Source organism: Piliocolobus tephrosceles, chromosome 5 (assembly GCF_002776525.5).
Source record: "Piliocolobus tephrosceles isolate RC106 chromosome 5, ASM277652v3, whole genome shotgun sequence".
Taxonomy (NCBI): Eukaryota; Metazoa; Chordata; class Mammalia; order Primates; family Cercopithecidae; genus Piliocolobus; species Piliocolobus tephrosceles.
Window position 1 is genome coordinate 11,549,055 of NC_045438.1, and position 18,079 is coordinate 11,567,133.

The 18,079-nt window shown below is 46.6% G+C and overlaps 1 protein-coding gene across 2 annotated transcripts in view; it reads left to right on the plus strand.

Moving 5' to 3' along the window:
* The first annotated feature begins 3,873 nt into the window (after positions 1-3,873).
* The window catches only part of IGF2R (insulin like growth factor 2 receptor), a 133,658-nt gene continuing 119,452 nt past the window's right edge, over positions 3,874-18,079 (plus strand). For both annotated transcript variants that reach the window (XM_023219080.1, XM_023219081.1), the window contains exon 1: positions 3,874-4,206. In XM_023219080.1, the coding sequence (XP_023074848.1) occupies positions 4,058-4,206 (149 nt within the window). In that variant the 5' untranslated portion in view covers positions 3,874-4,057. The remainder of the gene's footprint in view (positions 4,207-18,079) is intronic.

The following is an 18,079-nucleotide window of genomic DNA, read 5'->3' on the forward strand; positions in this document are numbered from 1 at the left end:
CTTGGCTATTTGTGTTCACAGGCTGCCACAACAAAGTACCTCTGGGTGGCTTAAAATGACAGAAATTGTCTCACACAGTTCTGGAGGCTGGAAGTCCAAAACCAAGGTGTTGGCAGGGTCACACTTCCTCTGAAGGCTCTAGGGGAGAATCTGTTCCATGCCTTTGTCCCAGCTTCTAGTGTTGCTGGCAATCCTTGGCTTGTAGATGCATGGCACCCCCATTCTCATATGGCTGCCTTCTCCTTGTGTCTCTCTCGCCCACTTCTTGTAAGTACACCACTCATACTGGATTCAGAACCCACCCTACTCTAGCGTAACCTCATCATAATTTATCTATAAGGAATGACCCTATTTTCAAATAAGGTCACACTTGAAGTACTGGGGGATATGAGTTCAACATATCCTTTTAGGGGAAACAATTCAGCCTATAACAGGGGGTCTTAGGCTGACATCTGTGAGTCTCTACTTCCTCAAAGGTTTTCCGGAAAATTTAAATGAAATAAAGGCGAATTATGCTCTACAGTATTTGACTTTAGAACAGGAGTCCCCCAACCCTCCGGGCCTTGGACTGGCACTGGTCCGTGGCATGTTAGGAAACTGGCTGCACAGCAGGAGAATGAGGGCATTACCGCTGAGCTCCGCCTCCTGTCAGATAAGTGGTGGTGTTCGATTCTCATAGGAGTGCAAACCCTACTGTGCATGCGAGGGGTCTGGGGTGCACCATCCTTGTGATGCCTGATGAAACCATCCCCTACAACCCCCCCTCCGCCATCCGTGGAAAAATTGTCTTCCATGAAACCAGTGCCTGGTGCCAAAAGGTTGGGGACTGTTGCTTTAAAGTGTCTTATATACGATTTACATAAAAATTTTCCAGTGGTCTCCAAATGTCCCTTATACCTTCCTATTTTTGGGTCTAGGCTGCAATTAAGAATCATGCATTGCATTTTGTCATGCCTTTTTAGTCTCCTTTAATTTAGGACAATGGTTCTCAAACTTCCATGTGTATGAGAATCTTCTGGAGAGCTTGGTAGAGCAATATCCTGGGGCCCATCTCCAGAGATTTTGATTCAGTAGGTTGGGGCAGGACCCATGAATTGGCATTTCTAACAAGCTGGCAGGTGACACAAAAGTTGCTTGTCTAAGGACCACACTTTTGAAAACCACTGATCTAGAAGAGAGGTTGGCAAGCTTTTTCTGCGGAGAGTCATATGGCAAAATATGTCAGGATTTTCAGGTCATACAGTCTCTGTTGAAACTACTCAACTGTGTCATTGCAGGCAGAAGCAGCCATAGATAATACATAAACAAATGGGTGTGGCCGTATTCCCACAAAACTTTATTTATAAAACAGCTGCCTTACCACATTTGACCCACAGGTTGTGCTTGCTACAAGGATCTAGAATAGCACTTCCACTTTTTTTTTGTTTTTTGGAGGAGAGTTTTTTTCAAAGCATTAATATTTTGCAATAGTCCAGTTCAGTTTTCTTGTTGTATGTTTCACAATTTGAATTTGACTGTTTTGTCTCAATTAAAGTTACACTTCTTGGCAAGACTACTTGTGATAGTGTGTATGGTAGGGAATAACTGTGAAAGACTTTGAAATGGACCCAAAATATTAGTGGTCAACTGTAATGGAATGCTAGTTGTTGTCTAGTACACTCTTTCGTGTTATCTGATTCTATGGGGTCTTGTGCCTGCCATTGTCTTTGAGGTATTTTACAACTCTGTAACTTGTAGAATAGTGACGGTAATAGATACGATTTTTGTCTTTAGAAATGCAAATTGTGTCCATTGGGTATGCAGCTGTTTCTTGACCTATGGCTACTGACCAATTTTCCATCTATAGGCAACCTTTCAGTATTCCTAACTGCCTGAATATTTATTGGATTCTCTTTGGATTTTCCTTCGAACCAGCTGTGACATGTTACTGGTTCTCACATTAACGAATGAGCTAAGGAATACCTTTGATACATGTTCATTCCACATCTGAGTTATGATTATACCATCTTTTAAATATTACCCTTTCGCATTTTTTATTGCATCACTTTAGAAGCAGAAAATGCTAGTTTTTAAAAAATTGGTGATACTAGCTTTAATCATTTGATTAAGGCGGTTCTAACAGATCTTTCCATTGTGAAGATGTATTTTGTCTTTTTTAAGGAAACATACTTTGAAGATGATACTTTGACACAAAGAGAATATTCTGTTTCACAATAATTTTTCACCAGATGGTTTTAGTTTTTACTGATGGTCCTTGCCTGTGTCCATTATAACACTGGAGTTGCAAAATGCAAACATTTTTCTTTTTCTTTTTCTTTTTTTTTGAGACGTAGTCTCGCTCTGTTTCCCAGGCTGGAGTGCAGTGGCGCTATCTCGGCTCACCACAACCTCTGCCTCCCAGGTTCAAGCGATTCTCCCGCCTCCTGTGTAGCCGGGACTATAGGCGCGTGCCACCACACCCGGCTAATTTTTTTTGTATTTTTAGTAGAGATGGGATTTCACCATGTTAGCCAGGATGGTCTCGATCTCCTGACCTTGTGATCCGCCCACCTCGGCCTCCCAAAAGTCCTGGGATTACAGGCATGAGCCACTGCGCCTGGCCACCACAAACCCTTTTTCGACGTCCACAGTTCACACCTGAGCTCTCCCTTTGAACCACTACAACACTTTCCTTTCTTGGGCAATATATGAATAGCACGGTGGTTAGGTCACAGGCCTGTGACCGGCTTGGGCTCAAACCCTGGCTTTTTCACTTACTACCTGCAAGACTAACTAGTTATTTAATTTCTCCATTCCTCACTTTCCCTATCGGCAAAATGGGTGCAATAAAGGCACCTCTCTTAGAGGGCTGTTAGGATTAAATGAGCTAAATTACAGTGTCAGAACACTTCAGTACTGGGTACATAATTACTTGCTCAAGAAATGTTAGCTATTATTGGGTCACGATTATTTATATGTGTTTGAATTCCAGCTTTACCACATCCCAGAGTGTCTTTGAGTGAGTTACTCAATATCCTTGTGCCTCAATTCCTCATCTATAAGAAGGTTCCCATCTCATAGGTTTTTAAAGATTCATGCTTACATGCTTAGCAATGCCTGGTATGGAATAAGCTCTAAAAAAGACGAACTTTTATGATGATGATGATTACTCTCTTCAATCATGATTATTTTGTGTCTTTGCTCTAAAAGAAAGTGAATTTTTTAAATTCAAGACTTTTAGATTCATCGTACTGCTTTCATTGTGGCTAGCTCATGGCCATCCACATAGTGAATTAATAAAGCTTTGTTGAGTGGCACTTGCTTGACAGCGACACTTTTGTCCACTCTTTCACCTTGCTGTATTTGTGTTGCCTTCCTTGCTGTAGGAAGCCCACGCTTGGGAAATAACATTCCCACAGAAGGTCTGAGAGGCGCTGATGGGCCAAGGTTGTAAACCCCCATGATGTGACTCCACGGGCAGTTAAAGTGTGTTCCCACCCCCCACGGATCCGCTGCCAGGAGATGTGCGAAGGCATTTACCTCCATGGCACTTTGATCCAAGTTCCTTATTTTCCCCCACCCGTCGGTCGAGGTTGGGAACAGTTGCTGTAAGCAGGGAAGCACCCGCCACGATCCAGCAGGGCGCGGTGGGAGGGGAAACTGAGGCCCGGCCAGGCACCCCCGCCGCACCCATCCCGCCGAGAAGCTCAGGCCCGGCGAGGCACCTGGCGCCTGCGCCCCGCCCGCGTCGCTTCCTGTCCCGCGCGTGCTGCGCTCACGTGACCCGGGCCTGGGAGGAGCCGGGGCGGGCGGGGGTCACCTGAACAAGGGAGTCACGTGAGCGGGGGGCGGGGGTGGGGGGCGGTGCCGGGCGGCTGTCACGTGACGCGGTTCCGGGGCCGTGGCTGCCGCTGTCGCTGTAGCCGAGCCCAGTCGAGCCGCGCTCACCTCGGGCTCCAGCTTCGGCTCCGTCTCCACCTCCGCTTTTGCCCTGGCGGCGCGACCCCATCCCGGGCGCGGCCCCCAGCAGTCGCGCGCCATCAACCTGGCGCCCGCCGCGCAGCCTGGGCCCGGCTCGATGGGGACCGCCGCCGGCCGGAGCTCCCACCTGGGGCCCGCGCCCGCCGGCCGCCCGCAGCGCTCTCTGCTCCTGCTGCAGCTGCTGCTGCTCGTCGCGGCCCCGGCGGCGACGGAGGCCGAGGCCGCCCCGTTCCCCGAGCTGTGCAGGTGGGTGGTCCACCCGGACGCAGGCTCCGCTCGGGGTGCCCGGGGCGAACGGCCGGCGTGGGGGGCGGGGAGCGCTCGAGGAGCTCCTGGGGTCTCCAAGTTGCCTCCGGTGCGCGCCGGGTCCGCCCCGTTCCCAGGGGAAAGTTGCCTGCGTGGTGTCTGGGAGCCCCGCCGGGTCCCGTGCGCGGGCGGGGGGCGCGGGCGCACACGCGGTCCTGGCGTTCCTGGAGTCCCGTGGCCGGCCACTTGTGGCTGTCACTGAGTCGGGGGCGGCTTTGTGCGGAGCGGTCGCCCCCGGCCCTCGGGGTCGGCGGCTGCCCTCGCGCGGTCGGGTGTCCGGGAAAGTTGGAGGCAGGAACTCCACTTCGCTTTGTTCCCGCTGCGCGTTTGCATCAGAGTTTCGCCAGCGGGGCACCGGTGAGGCCCCTTGGTGTGGAGAAGCTCACCGGGGCGTCGGAGCCCGCAGAAATGGTCCTGGAGTTGAGTGTTCGTGGTTTCATTTGCTGATTGATTTCCCCCCGTGGGCTTATTTTCTCTTTAAAGTAGTTTTTGTTTGTTTGTTGTTTTTAGCAGGCGGTGACTTTTGTCTTCTTTAGATTGGGGGCAGGGGGGTGTCTCCAGTGTGAGCTCTCAAGACTTGACCCTTCACTTCTCTGAGCCCAACTTCCTGCCTGGTGGCTCACATGATGTCATTGTCTCCGGGGCGGATTATTCTAGTGGATCTTGCTCTGGGAACCATGATTGTATAACCCATCAGTCCCCTCGAGGGCTGTGCGTGTCCCGCAGCTGCCAGCAGTCCAGGACCTGGGGAACATCGAATTTCAGGAATTTTCTGACCATCCTTTTCTGGAATGTTTAGGATGATGGAAAATTCAGCTTTTATTTACTTTTTTTAAAACTTTGGTAAAAAGGAAACAAGATGAAAAGTTCTGAACAGACAACAGTTTCTCCCTTGGCAATAACAAGTTGCTTTTCAGAATGAAACAAAGTTGATCCTACTTTGGGCTGAACTTGGAGTTGGTGGTAGGGTTTATGGGGGTTCTTATTTTTCCTTTGCATCAGAGATAGTTTTATTAGCACCCCTGTGTTTAGAACATGCAAAAATTGTTCTAAGGAGCGTGAGGCTGATCTCACAATAGAAACTCTTTGGAAAGGCCCATATTTTTTATTCTCCCTTTTTTGGAAGGGGAAGGGTGGATGGAGGGAGAGTTTGTGACAGTGTAGTTTATAGACCAGTTAGCTACCCTAAGATACACAGTTACTCCAGTAACTAGCATGATACAGAGAAATGGTGGCAACTTAAACCAGCTCAGGCTGAGACCAACATTTGGAGGAAGGCATTTTGGAATACTGGCTTCTGTGACCAAAAATAAGAAATTAACTCGCCTGGGCGCGGTGGCTCATGCTTGGAATTCCAGCACTTTGAAAGGCCGAGGTGGGCGGGTCACTTGAGTCCAGGAGTTGGAGGCCAATCTGGGCAACATGGCGAAACCCTGTCTCTACAAAAAATATGAAAATGAGGGCCGGGCGCGGTGGCACACTCCTATACTCCCAGCTAAGGGAGGCTGAGGTGGTAGGATAGCGTTAGCCTCGGAGGTCGAGGCTGCAGTGAGTTGTGATCGAGTCAAGTTGCACTCTAGTCTGGGCGACAGAGCAAGGCCCTGTATTAAAAATAATGAAATAAATACAATAAGAAATTAACCCAGCTGGCTTAGTGAGGTTGAAGTCTTGGTCCTGTTAACAAATTGAAATTTGTTTCTTCACAGTTAAGATTAAGGTTGGCCTCAAGGTCAGACTGATACTTTGGCGGATTAATGGGGCCCTTACTTTTGCATCAGTTTAGTCATGGCAATGTCTTGAACCTGTGTTCACGAACCTCGTCCCCGGGTGGAACACGGCCTCTTGGTCCAGTAAGAATGGCCTTTGTATCGACGTTTTTCTCGCCACTGCCACATATGGGCATACTTAGCAAATACCGAAGAGGTTTCTGAGGTTGATATGCATTGTGAATATAATAAGATGTGCCCTCTGTAGTCTTAGAATACCTTCAAAGTTGTGTGTAATTTTTCTGCCAGATTTTCTTAGGACAACAAATCTGCCAGTCATTTCAGAGATGGATTTTCACCCACCTCTTTCCCTGTTACTTCCCTGTAGTTGCACATGTAGACTTCTCCGTAGCCACTTGCAGTCTCTACTTTAAACCCAATGTGTGCAAAGTGAACTTCCTATCTGTGCCTGTTTTATAATTTTTTGAAGCGGGGTCTCACGGTGGTGACCGGGCATGAGTGCAGTGGTGCAGTCATAGCTCACTGCAGTCATGAACTCCTGGGCTCAGGCAGTCCTTCGCCTCAGCCTTCTGTGTAGCTGGGATTACAGGTGCACACCACCCCGCTTGGCTTATTATTATTATTTTTAAAATTTTTAATAAAGATGAGGTCTTGCTGTGTTGCCCAGGCTGGCCTCGAACTCCTATCCTCAAGCAGTCTTCCTGCCTCAGCCTCCCAAAGTGTTGGGATTACAGGCATGAGCCACCATGTTGGGTTTATGTTCCTGTTTTAAATTGATACCTCTCCTTAAATACTTTTTGAAAACTTTTTTTTCTTGGGACAGGGAGGTGTCAGTCATCTGTACTTTTATGAGATAAAATTGGCTAAAATTTCCTTAAATGTAGCATGTAGTTGAGAAATAGGAAAGTAAGTCGATTTTCTTTTTTAATTTGATACAAAAAGTTCTACGAAGTGTCACCAAGTGTGACTACGAAGTGTGATGTGTGAAGCTACATTTTAATTTTGTTCCTGGGCATCAGCTTGCTGAAGTGTGAATAACTCTGCCAGGTCTCCAGTGTGAGCATGAAAAGTCGAGTCCTACAAACGTCCCCATTTGTTTTTGCTGCTTGGTCACATGGAGGCAGTCCCAAATGTACAGAAGGATCACATTCCAAATGTGTGTATATTGATCATTTCAAACGTGGAACGCGTTTTTCCATTGATAGTATTCTTGTTCATTGTTGTGTGGTCCCCAGAAAGTCATTATCCTTGCAAAGGTTTTGGAGCGCCCAGACACCATATGGCTTTAACAGAATTCTAGCCGTAAATTCTCATTGTCTCTAAAAGATGGAGTTGGATTTCCAGGAAAACAACCTCTCCTCCCAAGCCCAGCTCTCTAGAATCTAGAGAGAATATTTTTCTTCTGCAGTCGCTTAGACCAACAAGAGGGACATCCGGGCCTGCTTCAGGAGTGCTTGCCAGGCACCTTGTGGGGGCAAAGCGTCAAGGTGACCTTTGGCTCTGAGCACTCCTGGGATGGGGTGCAGTTCCTGGTGCAGTTAGTAATTGGGAGGGATGAAGGAGACAGCACCGTTTCAGCAGCAGCTTTCACTGTGTCCACGCATGTGGAGGGGCCTACCCTCTCTAAGTTGTGCATTGAACAGTCGGGCACGACAAAGGCAAGTTTCCGAAAGTGTATCTGGCTTGAAGCAGTGCTTTAAATAAGTGCTTGGTTTTTGGAGAGATTCAGCAAAGTGTTAACTGTCAAGTGGATTACTGTGCCAGGTGATCCCTGTGCTGAGTTAGAAGTTAATGATTCTTATGCAGGTATTTCTTGGGAGGTGATATGCTAGTACAAAGTTAGTAGAAAACTTGTTTCCTGAGGCTAGTGTGATAGGCTGTGGGACTGGCCTGTGGAGAAGACTTGGGGCAGGAAGGAGTGTCTGAAGGTCAGTGGGGGCAGGAACAATAGAGCAAGAAGAGGGGGCATTCAGGAGGAGAGGAGCAGAGGCCAGGCCATGCAAAACCAGCAACACTGTCTAAAGTGATCTCAGCTTGTCAGTAGCTTTACTTATTACCATATGCTTTAAACTTTGTAAAATGTCATATTATATACATAGTACGCAAGTTTCCACCCTTTAGTTAGGTGTTAACAAGATACTTAATGGGTGAGGTCTTAACAGTGTGCATTAATGATAAAATAATGCATTGGGATGGCTAGATTTAGGTAGTTAAGAACTTTAAAATTTATACAGAACAAGTTTTCCCCAAATTGTTTAGGTATAAATGCTAGAAAGTTTTTATTATGTTGAGGACAAGAGAATAATGAAGCCAGCTGGGAGTTGAGGTTGGTTTAGTTACTGTCTCTAAGGAGATTTTTTTTCCCCTGTAATTTTTCCAAAGGAACAATGCTTATATGTCTAATTTGGGCCACATGTTAAACCTGGATCACATCCATTTGTGTGTGTGCATTTCTTTCAACGATAAGTGTATGTGGATGCCTAAGGTTGTTAATTATGGTTACATTAGATCTCATGGATTAATTCTCAGAACGGCGTCCTGGCAGATTCCCAGGAAATGATTGCCTGAGTTGGGCCTCATATCTTTTATCAGCATTTCATAGAGAGAGATTTTTAAAAGATGGGGCTGAGAGAAATAATTGAGATGTTCCCTTCTCTATTTTGATCTTGGTATATAAACTATTGTATTGGGGTGAGAATTGAGCAGGCTCTAGAACTGAGCCTAGTGGCAGAGAGCAGCTCATCACTTTGCAGGTACTGTTCTTTTTCTTCTTTCTTTTCTTCTTTTGATTGTCCGCCATGGAGAGTTCTTGCTAATGCCCTAGCTGGTCGTGAATGGTGTGTGAGGAGGTGGACGTAGCTGTTTGACTTTATGGGAACCGCCAAACTGTAATGCCGAATTACCATTTTGCATTTCCACAAGTGATGTATGAGAGTTCCATTTCTACATCCTTGTCAACACCCGCCAGTCTTAATTTTAGCCTTTCAAGTGGAGTTGTAATGGTATCTCAGTGTGGTTTCAGTTTTCATCTCTCTGCTGACTCATCAAGTTGAGCAAGAAAGGAACATCTTTTCTTGTATTTATTGGAGTCCTGGATGATGTTCACCATCATCACGTGCTTACTGTCAGGTATTTTTTGCAGCGTCCTTTAAAAATCATATTTTGCCCCTTTTATCCCTTAAAATTGTTTTTGGGGTCTTCTCCTTATTGAGCTTTAAGAGTTCCTCATGTCTTTTGGGTACAAGTTCTTTCTTAGATAGATGTAAGGTGTGAATAGTATGAGTATTTTCTCTCAGTCTTTGTCTTGCCTTTAAATTTTCGCAGTGCTATCCTTTGAAGAACAGATTTTTAAAAAATGTGATGGACTGTAACTCTTTGTGGTTTGTGCTTTTGGTAGCTTAAGAAATCAACCCTAGAACTAGTGACATTTGACCTGGGGAATTTTTTGCTTTGAGGACTGTGTTGGGCATTGTAGGATGTCAGCCAGCATTCCTGGCCTCTACCCACTAGATGCCAAGACTACACTCCACCACTCCCCCTCCCCCAGTGGTGACAAATAAAAATGTCTCCAGACATATCAAAGGCCTTGGAGGGGAGGGGGCAAAATCACACCCAGTTCAAAACCACTGGCCTACCCCAAGGTCTCAAAGATTTTTTCCTATGTCTGCCTCTAGACGTTTTATAGTTTTACCTCTGATTCCTTAACTCTAGGATCAATTTTTTAAATTTAATTTTTATATATGATGTTTCCAGAAAACTCAAAGCATATTTTTCCTTTGCTCTCATTCTGTGACAACAGTCGTTAACACAGAAGACTTCTGTGATCAAATGTGTGGTGGTTTTTCCCCGGGCACCAAGCAGTGACCCCTGGCCGATTCAATTCCCGACCCTGTCTACCTGGAGATAGTGTCAGATGCCACAGGTTTGGGGTTCAGTTCCCAAGACTGCTCCCCAACCCACACCAGTCGCAAGTCCAGGCCTCTGGCACTTCTGACCAACTGGCTACAATTTGGGGTTCCCACAGTGCCTCTTTGGGTCTGATTAATTTGCTAGAGTGACTCACAGAACTCAGGAAACACTAAAAATAAGCTGATGATTGGCAGTTTATAAGGATATTACAATGGATACGGATGAGGAGATGTGTAGGGTGAGGTATGGGGGAAGGGGTGCAGAGCCTCCATGACCTCCCTGGCTCACTACCCTCCAGGAACTGCCGTGCATTCAACGATTTGGAAGCTCCCCCAACCCAGTTTTTATGGAAGCTTTAGGAGCTCAACTTTTCTTCTCCCAGGGTGTAGGGTGGGACCCTCACTGGAGAGGATCTTAAGACCCACAGTCTGAAAGTGGGGAAGATGAGAGTCCTGCCTTGGGGCAGGTGGAAGGAGGGGCAGGTGGAGAGATTGTTTCCTGAGGCCTGACATGCCCAACATTATAACAAAAAACACAAGGACTGTGGGAGTTAGGAGCCAGGAACCAGATTGGGAAAAAATACATACATACATACATATATGTATATACACACCCACATACATATATAAATAACGCCACAAAAAGGATGCAAGTTTATTTTTTTTCCATGAATATATCCAGTTCTGTTTACTAATACTTTATGAAATGTGCTTACAGCTCTGTTTTTAAGTGAGATTGGGCTATAGTGTTTTTGCTCTGCCGTTCTTGACAGGTTTTGTTATCAATAAAATATGTTTGCTTTGTGGAAGGAGCTAGTTAGCTTTTAGTATTTTCGTATGTGGTGAAACAGTTTGTATATAAGATGGACATTTTCTGTTTCTTAAAGTTTGGTAGAACTCACCAGTAAAACTATCTGGGCCTGGTGCTCTTAGGTAGAATATCATTGGGGAGGACTTTTGATTATGGTTTCAGTTTTATCTAGTTTGTTTTTCTATTCAGATTTTCTACTTTTACTTGGGCCAATTTTGGTAATCTCTGTTTTCCTAGAAAATTGTCATTGTAATGATGTATTCATTTATAAATAAGTAGCATGCTACTCTCGTATTTTTGATACTCTATAGCTCTAGGTAAATTTTAAAAATTCCTAGTGTTTACTTATGTACTTTTTTTTCTTAATTATATTTACTAAAGACTTATTTACCTTTTTAAAGTCTTTGCAAAAGAACTAGTGTTTTGTTTTTTCATCATCTTTTCACCATTTATTTGCAATTTTATTAATTTATCCACTCAGTAACTTCTACATCATTTTCCTGTTTCTAGTTTGAATTGAATGCTTAGCTCTTTTATTTTAAATCATTTTGCATAATTAAGAAATATATTTAAAGCTTCGTGTTTCTTTCTGTGGAGTACCATACCGCTCTCTTGGATTCTGATACTTTTTTTTCTTTTCCATATTTCAATTCTGTATATTTCCTTTTTGGACTCAAAAGTTCTATCTGTTTCAACTTCCTGGAGCCACTAAATTTTTAGATTTTTATTTTTTTCAGGTCAATGAACTTTGGGGGTTTTTAATTTCGTTTTTCCATTGTGCTGGTAAATGTGGTGGAACTTACTGACATTTCCCTTGTGGCCTAACACCTAGTCAAGTTGGGAGTGTATTATGTGTTTGGAAAAAAGGTTCTCTGTTTGGGTCGAAGTTACTCATGGTGCTGTTCAGCTTTTCTTCGCCCTAACTCTTCTTTGGTTTGTCTGTTGCTTTTATTATTTGTATCTGGCTGCCGCTGTGGACAGGCATGTAGACAGATACCGTTTGCTGCTGTCGCCCAGCTACCGGTTCTCCCGTGGTTCAGATGCTCTTCTGCTTCCCTGTTGTCTTTTGTTGCAGGATCTCAGCTGATCTGTAGTCACAGCTGCCTGTTCTTTCTACATGGACGCTGTAGCTTCTGTCAGCCCTCTGAAGATCTCTCTTAAAGTTCTGTTCTGATTGCTCTATTCATTCTTTTTCCTTGGGTCAAGTTTCTTTGGTTTGAGTTTGTCACCATGATTGCGTGCTGCTGGTGACCTTGCAGTGACAAGTGCCTCCTGACCGTGCTTTCTGCAGTGGGTCTCCACCCGGCCTTGGCTGCCTCTTTGTGCAGCTGCATAGGGTAGGGCTGGGAGCAGTTGTTGGAATTTGGCTGTAAATTGTTTTTGGGGAGACTGGGGGATGGGCAGGATGTGCCTCTGTGGCTGGTCTTGGCGCCTTAGATCCTTTCCACCCTCCTGATGTCACCCCTAAGCGCCATTCCTGCCAAGAGACAGCTGCTCAACCCCTGTTGATTGCTGCTGGCAGCGTGTGGCCTGAGATGGGGGATCTGGATTGTTGAGTCGGCTGTGTCCAATCACTTCTTTTTTCTGGATCTCATTTTCCTCCTCAAGAGAGGTGGGACTTAGTTTTCTTTCCCTCTTTCCTGCTTGAAAGCCTCTCATTAGGGAGTTAGTTTTGGAAGTCACTTTCCTGGTTTTGAATCCAGACTCCTCCCCTCACAGGCCTTGGGCAAGTCACCGAACCTCCAAGGTCTTCCTTTCCGTGTGTGTCCAGTCAGGATGCTAACTGTGTTTGTAGGCTGGGTGTGGGATGCGAACCATGTTGTAGGCTAGGTGTGGGAATTGGGAGACATTTGAATGCCTGGCACGTCCTCGGTGTTCATCGGTGCTGTAGTGGTAGCAGTTGCTTTATCTGTAAGTTACAGATGCTGCCTTACATCAGGGATTTAGTTTTATAACCTGTTTCTTGGCCTGCCAGCACTCTCCATTAGTGTCTTGGGGTTTCTGCCTCAACCAGAGAGCATTTCTTCATCATCAGTTTCATGATCGGCACTCCGTGTAAGCTTCCTCATGAGAAAGAAAGGTTTCCACCGTTTAAAAAAGTTTTGAAACCACTGGATTCCATGATTTCCGGGTCCATTTTGCATCCCAAATGCTGCAGTTCTGAGGTTTGCAGCCTTGAGGAGTCCTTACGGACTCAGAGTCCCCTGAACAATGATAATTCGAGGTGTGGAGTTTGGGTGGAGGCCGGGGGTCACCCTCCTTCCTGTGGTGGTTTGGTCCCAGGCTGGGCTGGGAGCAAGGGGGCTGTTGTGGTTCCAGGGCAAGAAGAGCCGTCCTCCCTGTTTCCCTGTGGTAGGATCAGGAAGTCCCAGCTAACTTCTGCACATGGGTGCTGTTGTAAGTGGGAACGGAAGTGTCCAGGCCAGTGGCTTGGATGTGAAGTGCTTCATGAATTCTACCTTGCTGTGCAACTTAAAAAAAAAAAAATAAAGTATGGTGGCTTAGGTTTTCAAGGTGCCCAGAGCAACGCGTCATAAGCCTATTTTTGTCTCCATGTTAGCCAGGGCAGAGGGGCACTTCGCTGTGAATCCTCCAGGGTGGGGAAAATCCCAGGCGCTCTGTGAACCTGGCTCTTCAGCCAGCTGCAGACCTGTGGTGGGAGTTTTCTTTCTCCTTTTGTGTGCTTTTCCATCCCCTGGGCTGCAACCATTGTTCAGGACATCTGGAGGGTAAGTTGTCCAGGATGAAGAAGCAGATCTTGGGAGTGTCATCCGTCACAGGGAGGGGTGTAGGAAGTGAGGGAGATGGTGGAAGTACTGGCCCAAGCTCTGTTTTCAGGAATGCGTGACAGCGAAAACGGGCCTTTGCAGTTGAGTTGCCTGTGGGCTGTGGCCTAGAGGGAAGGTCAGGAGGGTGTTGCAGTCAGGGCTGCCACCTTCCTCATGCCTGCTGTGTGCTGGGAGGAGGAGAGAGCTCCTTCACAGCGGACCCACCACTGGATTTTGAGTGTGTGTAAAATTACCTCGTTGCCATCTGCACGGTTCTCTCTACTCCAGAATCAGTTACACATTTTAAAACAGCTGTTTAGTACTTAAAAACCTCCCCCAACACTCCCTGCACCCCCCTGTGGCCTGCAAATAGAGTGCCAAGCCACCAGAATAGAAGCGCTAAAGAAGTGGGTTTCCTAGAAGTGGCAAGTCTGAGACTCCAGTGAGTCACCCTCATTGTTCCCCTGAGGCACCCTCTCTCCACCTGGTCTCTGCTCTTGAAGTGCGTCAGTTATGCCAGCACTTCTCTTTTCTGTCTTTTTTAGAGTCACCCCTTTAGAGTGACAGGCAGCGTGAGCTCATGGCCTTGACTTTGCTGGCCCTGCAGAGGGAGAGGAGAGCTGGTGGCAGAGTCAGGGGTTGGGCCCCGAGGATGCGGCCAATTTATAGGAGAGTCCACTGTCCCCAGGCTTTTCTGTAAGAGGCTGGAAGTGAGGGAGTGAACCAGGCACCCGGGTTGGGGGCCTACGTGTCAGACCCAGAGGGAAGCATGTCTGACTTGGTTGAGAGGCAGCCAAGGGTCCAGCGTGGCTGGGTGGGCTGAGTCACTGGGAGAATGGAGGGAGGGGCCAGAGAGCGTGGAGGACTAGCTGTGGCCAGGTCACAGGCTGTGGGACTTTGGGCTCCCTCTGGGTAAAAACCAGAGCCCTTGCGGATTTCAGTAGATTGGTCGATTGAAAGGCACAGGGAAGGTTCGATTGCTTGGATTGCCTTAGGGAGCTGTGAGATCCCTAGGTAAGGGTTGCAGTTTAGCAAGGTAGCTGCTTTTCCTCTTCAGGTTGCCTTTAGGCTGCGATGGAGATAGCCTGAGCTCTGGAGCAGGACAAGCCTCTTTCTAACATGGACTTGGCCACTTTGTGAATTTGTGACCTGAGGCCCGGTCAAGTACCTCACTAGGACCTCACTAGGCTGTCAGTTCTGTGTCTCCAAGAAGGTGGAGAGGGAGCCCTAGCTGGGTGTGAAGCAGCCCCAGCTGGGTGTTAGGCTTTGCGGAGCCTCTGCTGTCTGATGTTTGGCCCCAGCATCTTCAGAGAGGGGCCTTTCTCCTGTGTCCACCTGATTGGCCTTTGTGAGGAACCACCACCTGGCAGTTGCCTCATTGGCATCGTGGGCCACCCAGCTGAGCTGACAGCCCGCGAGTTTTCTAGAAAGGCCCACCTTCCCTTGTAGTTTGCACACTCCAGGAAGGACCCTGGGTCTGGGAGGGTTTTTTGGGACCTTGGTGACAGGGAGAGTAGGGGGCTGAATATTAAGGTCTGAATTCTGCACTGGGGGCTGGGTTGTTCTTAAAGGTGGTTGAACTCAGACATCCACATGGTGAAGCAGGGGGTTAGCCCATCTACAACTCTTCTTTATATATGAGGAGCGGGGTATGAGACCGCCCAGGTAATTGCTCTTATTGGAAGAAAATCGTCATGGAGCAGGGCTTAGAGTTGAAATACTGGCCTGCATCCTCTACCGTTGAGTTGATCTGAGCCAAGGCTAGCAGGGAGAGGGCCGGCCATTTTTCTGGTAGCTTTCTGTTGTGGAGGGCACTTCCCCACCTCCTGGGAATGCCACGCCCTGGCGTGTTTGCACGGGTCCTGTTTCCCCCGCTGCTCTCCTGCTGGAAGCTCCGGACTCACCTGTCTCTGCTGTGGATGGTGCAGGGCGGGCAGGCCCAGAGTGGCGTGCCTGTCCTGAGAAGTCCCAGGAGGCAGTGTAGTGTATGTGTGTGTGAGTGCGTGTGCGTGTGTGAGTACATGAGTGCGTGAGTGCAAGCGTGTGTGTCTGAGTGTGTGTGTGTTTGTCTAAGTGCATGTGTGTCTGTCTTCATCAGCTCCGCGGAGATTCCTCCGGACAGGGGCCTGCCGGGCTGTTCCTCCAGTTCTTTGCCAGTATCATGTGACACTCCTTTCAGAGGGCACCGCCCCCAGCCAACTCACCTTTTTCTGTAAACTTAGTTTTTAAGCCGTCCAGATCTCTCTCTGGATTCAAATGAAAGCTTTAGATTATAGTCTGTCTCAAAAGCTCTCTGTCCTGGTGCTGGTTTTTTCCCTCACAGTGACCTTGAGGGCTAGCTGAGTTTTGTCGAGGAAGTTGAGCTGGGAGAGACTGTATCTCACGCAGCCTGTTGGTCAGCACTGGGGCAGGAATCTGGCCCAGTCTCTTCATGGCACCTTTCTTAGGGTAGCCAGGAGAATTCTCCCCTGTCTATTCTAGGTGACCTCTGTTACGCAGTCCCCGTTGCCTGCCCTGGTTCTGTGGGTTCTGACGTTGACTTAGATGCCATGTTTGACTTAGAGCTTCTAACCGGATCCCTCTCTATGCACCGGGCTTCCTTCCAGACCCTGCATACCTCTCAGGGAAAACCAAAGGCTGACGTCTGGCACTTCCCTGCTTCTCTTTATTTGTATTTGTCGGCCCTGTATCTTTGTCCACAGCTTTGTGGGTTTGTTAGAATAGGAAGTGAAGTACTTCCTATATAAGCCCTGGCCATGCTGTGTCAAACTCATGTGCTTCCCCAGCCTTTATTTCAGGGTAGGAGTCTTCGTGCAAATCAGATTGTTTCTGTTTTAGTGTAGGCAATAGCAAGTTTTGACGACAGTGGTTACCTCACGTTCTTGACATTCTGCTGCCAAGGTCCAGTGTGGGAACCTGGCCTCCTTGCTCCTCTTTCCTGCTGTTTTTTCCCTTCCTCCTTAGTTTAGGAGACTGGTCTGGATTTCTGAAGGTGACTGTGCTGGATATGTATGATCTGAAACACTGTCTGATACTGATAAGGGGCGGTAGTGGGCCAGGTGATTTCTTGAATATTCTGTGAGAGGACTTGCATGCATGTCAAAAGTAGGAAAATGTTTTCTGGCTGTTCAGATTGGAAAGACTTCACATTCTCTTTGTCTCCAAGGTGTTAGATTTGTTGCTTGCTATAGCCTCAGAGAAACATTTCTCTAGCTAGTGACCACGTATCTTGTTATGTGAATTTCACTCATGTGTCACCAACTGGGTTTCTGTCTTCTAAGGAAACCAAATTACAGATTCACACATGCCTACTTATATTATTACTGATCCCATCTTGCCTTTATCTTGTTTTATGTGTTGATTATTAATTGCAGGCCAGTAATAAAATGTTTAATAGTTACATGACAATTAGCACAACCCCAAGATTTACAGGGACTGAGGAAACTAAGATACATTTTAAAAGAGTTTGGCTATATGGCAATACATGAGGAGGGGACAGAGTGATACTTCATGGAGATGTTTTGTGTTGAAAGGAAACAACCCAGTTTTCTAAGCTTTGTTTTCTTTTAAGAACTTGAGCATACCATATATTTTGATCATAGAATTTTACATACTTTAGATGCTAGCTTATTTTTAAAAGGAAAGAACTCCAAATTACATCTCACAAGCTATCGTGGTTTTGTAAGCATTCACTGATGGCATATATGAAAACTCTGAGAGGTGTCATATTAAGATACCAATGTCAGTTTAAAGATATTCTATATCTGTATCCCTGTGACATAGTATTTTGAATTTTTTATTTTTCACTTTTGGACAGACGTTTAGAACTCACTCAGTGAAGATGGCATGGCTCTCCATCTCTCTGTTTTCAGCTTTTTGAACTCCAGGAAGCTGTGTTGGCCTGGGGTTAGGTTCACTTCTTCATTGCTGCCCCTCGATGGGTTTCGTCTTGACCAGGGTGGGTTTTGAATGCGGCCCTTGCTGGAACAGTAGCAGGAAAGTAGAAACGCCTTCCTGGCTCCGGGTTGGCTGACAGTCTGTTACTTGTGTGCTTCCTTCTAACTGGTAATCTGCCAACACCTTTCAGGATATTATGAAATTCCAAGCAAATGAGGTTAAAATGGAACCTCTGTGCTTCTGAACAGGCATGAACTGACTGCAGTTCTCCAGGACGGTTTCAGCAGAAGCAGTGAGATTACAGTCAGGAGCAAAACAGTATCTGAGCTTTCTTGATGGGAAAGATTCCGACGGTGTGCTTGGTTTATATGGTTAAATTAATTGTCCTTGTTAAATTAAAAAAATAGTGTATGTTTCAACCACAGACTTTGCTTTAAAAGCAGACATCTTCTAAAGTCATTTGCCTTGTGTGTGACTTCTGCTGCTCCCTGTTTCCTGTTGGGCCTGATGGTTTGATTGTAGAATGTTTCTGAGTTGTGGATAATACTCATTGTTGGACTCTGCTGAGCTGAGTAGTCTGATTAAAGGAGAGTGTGCATCTGAGTTGAGGAAGACAATATAGATGTGGTCCTTGTTTGTGGAGTTCACAAACTGCTTGTATAGAAATAGCAAGGACAGTGCAGCCAGTGGGAAGGAACCGGC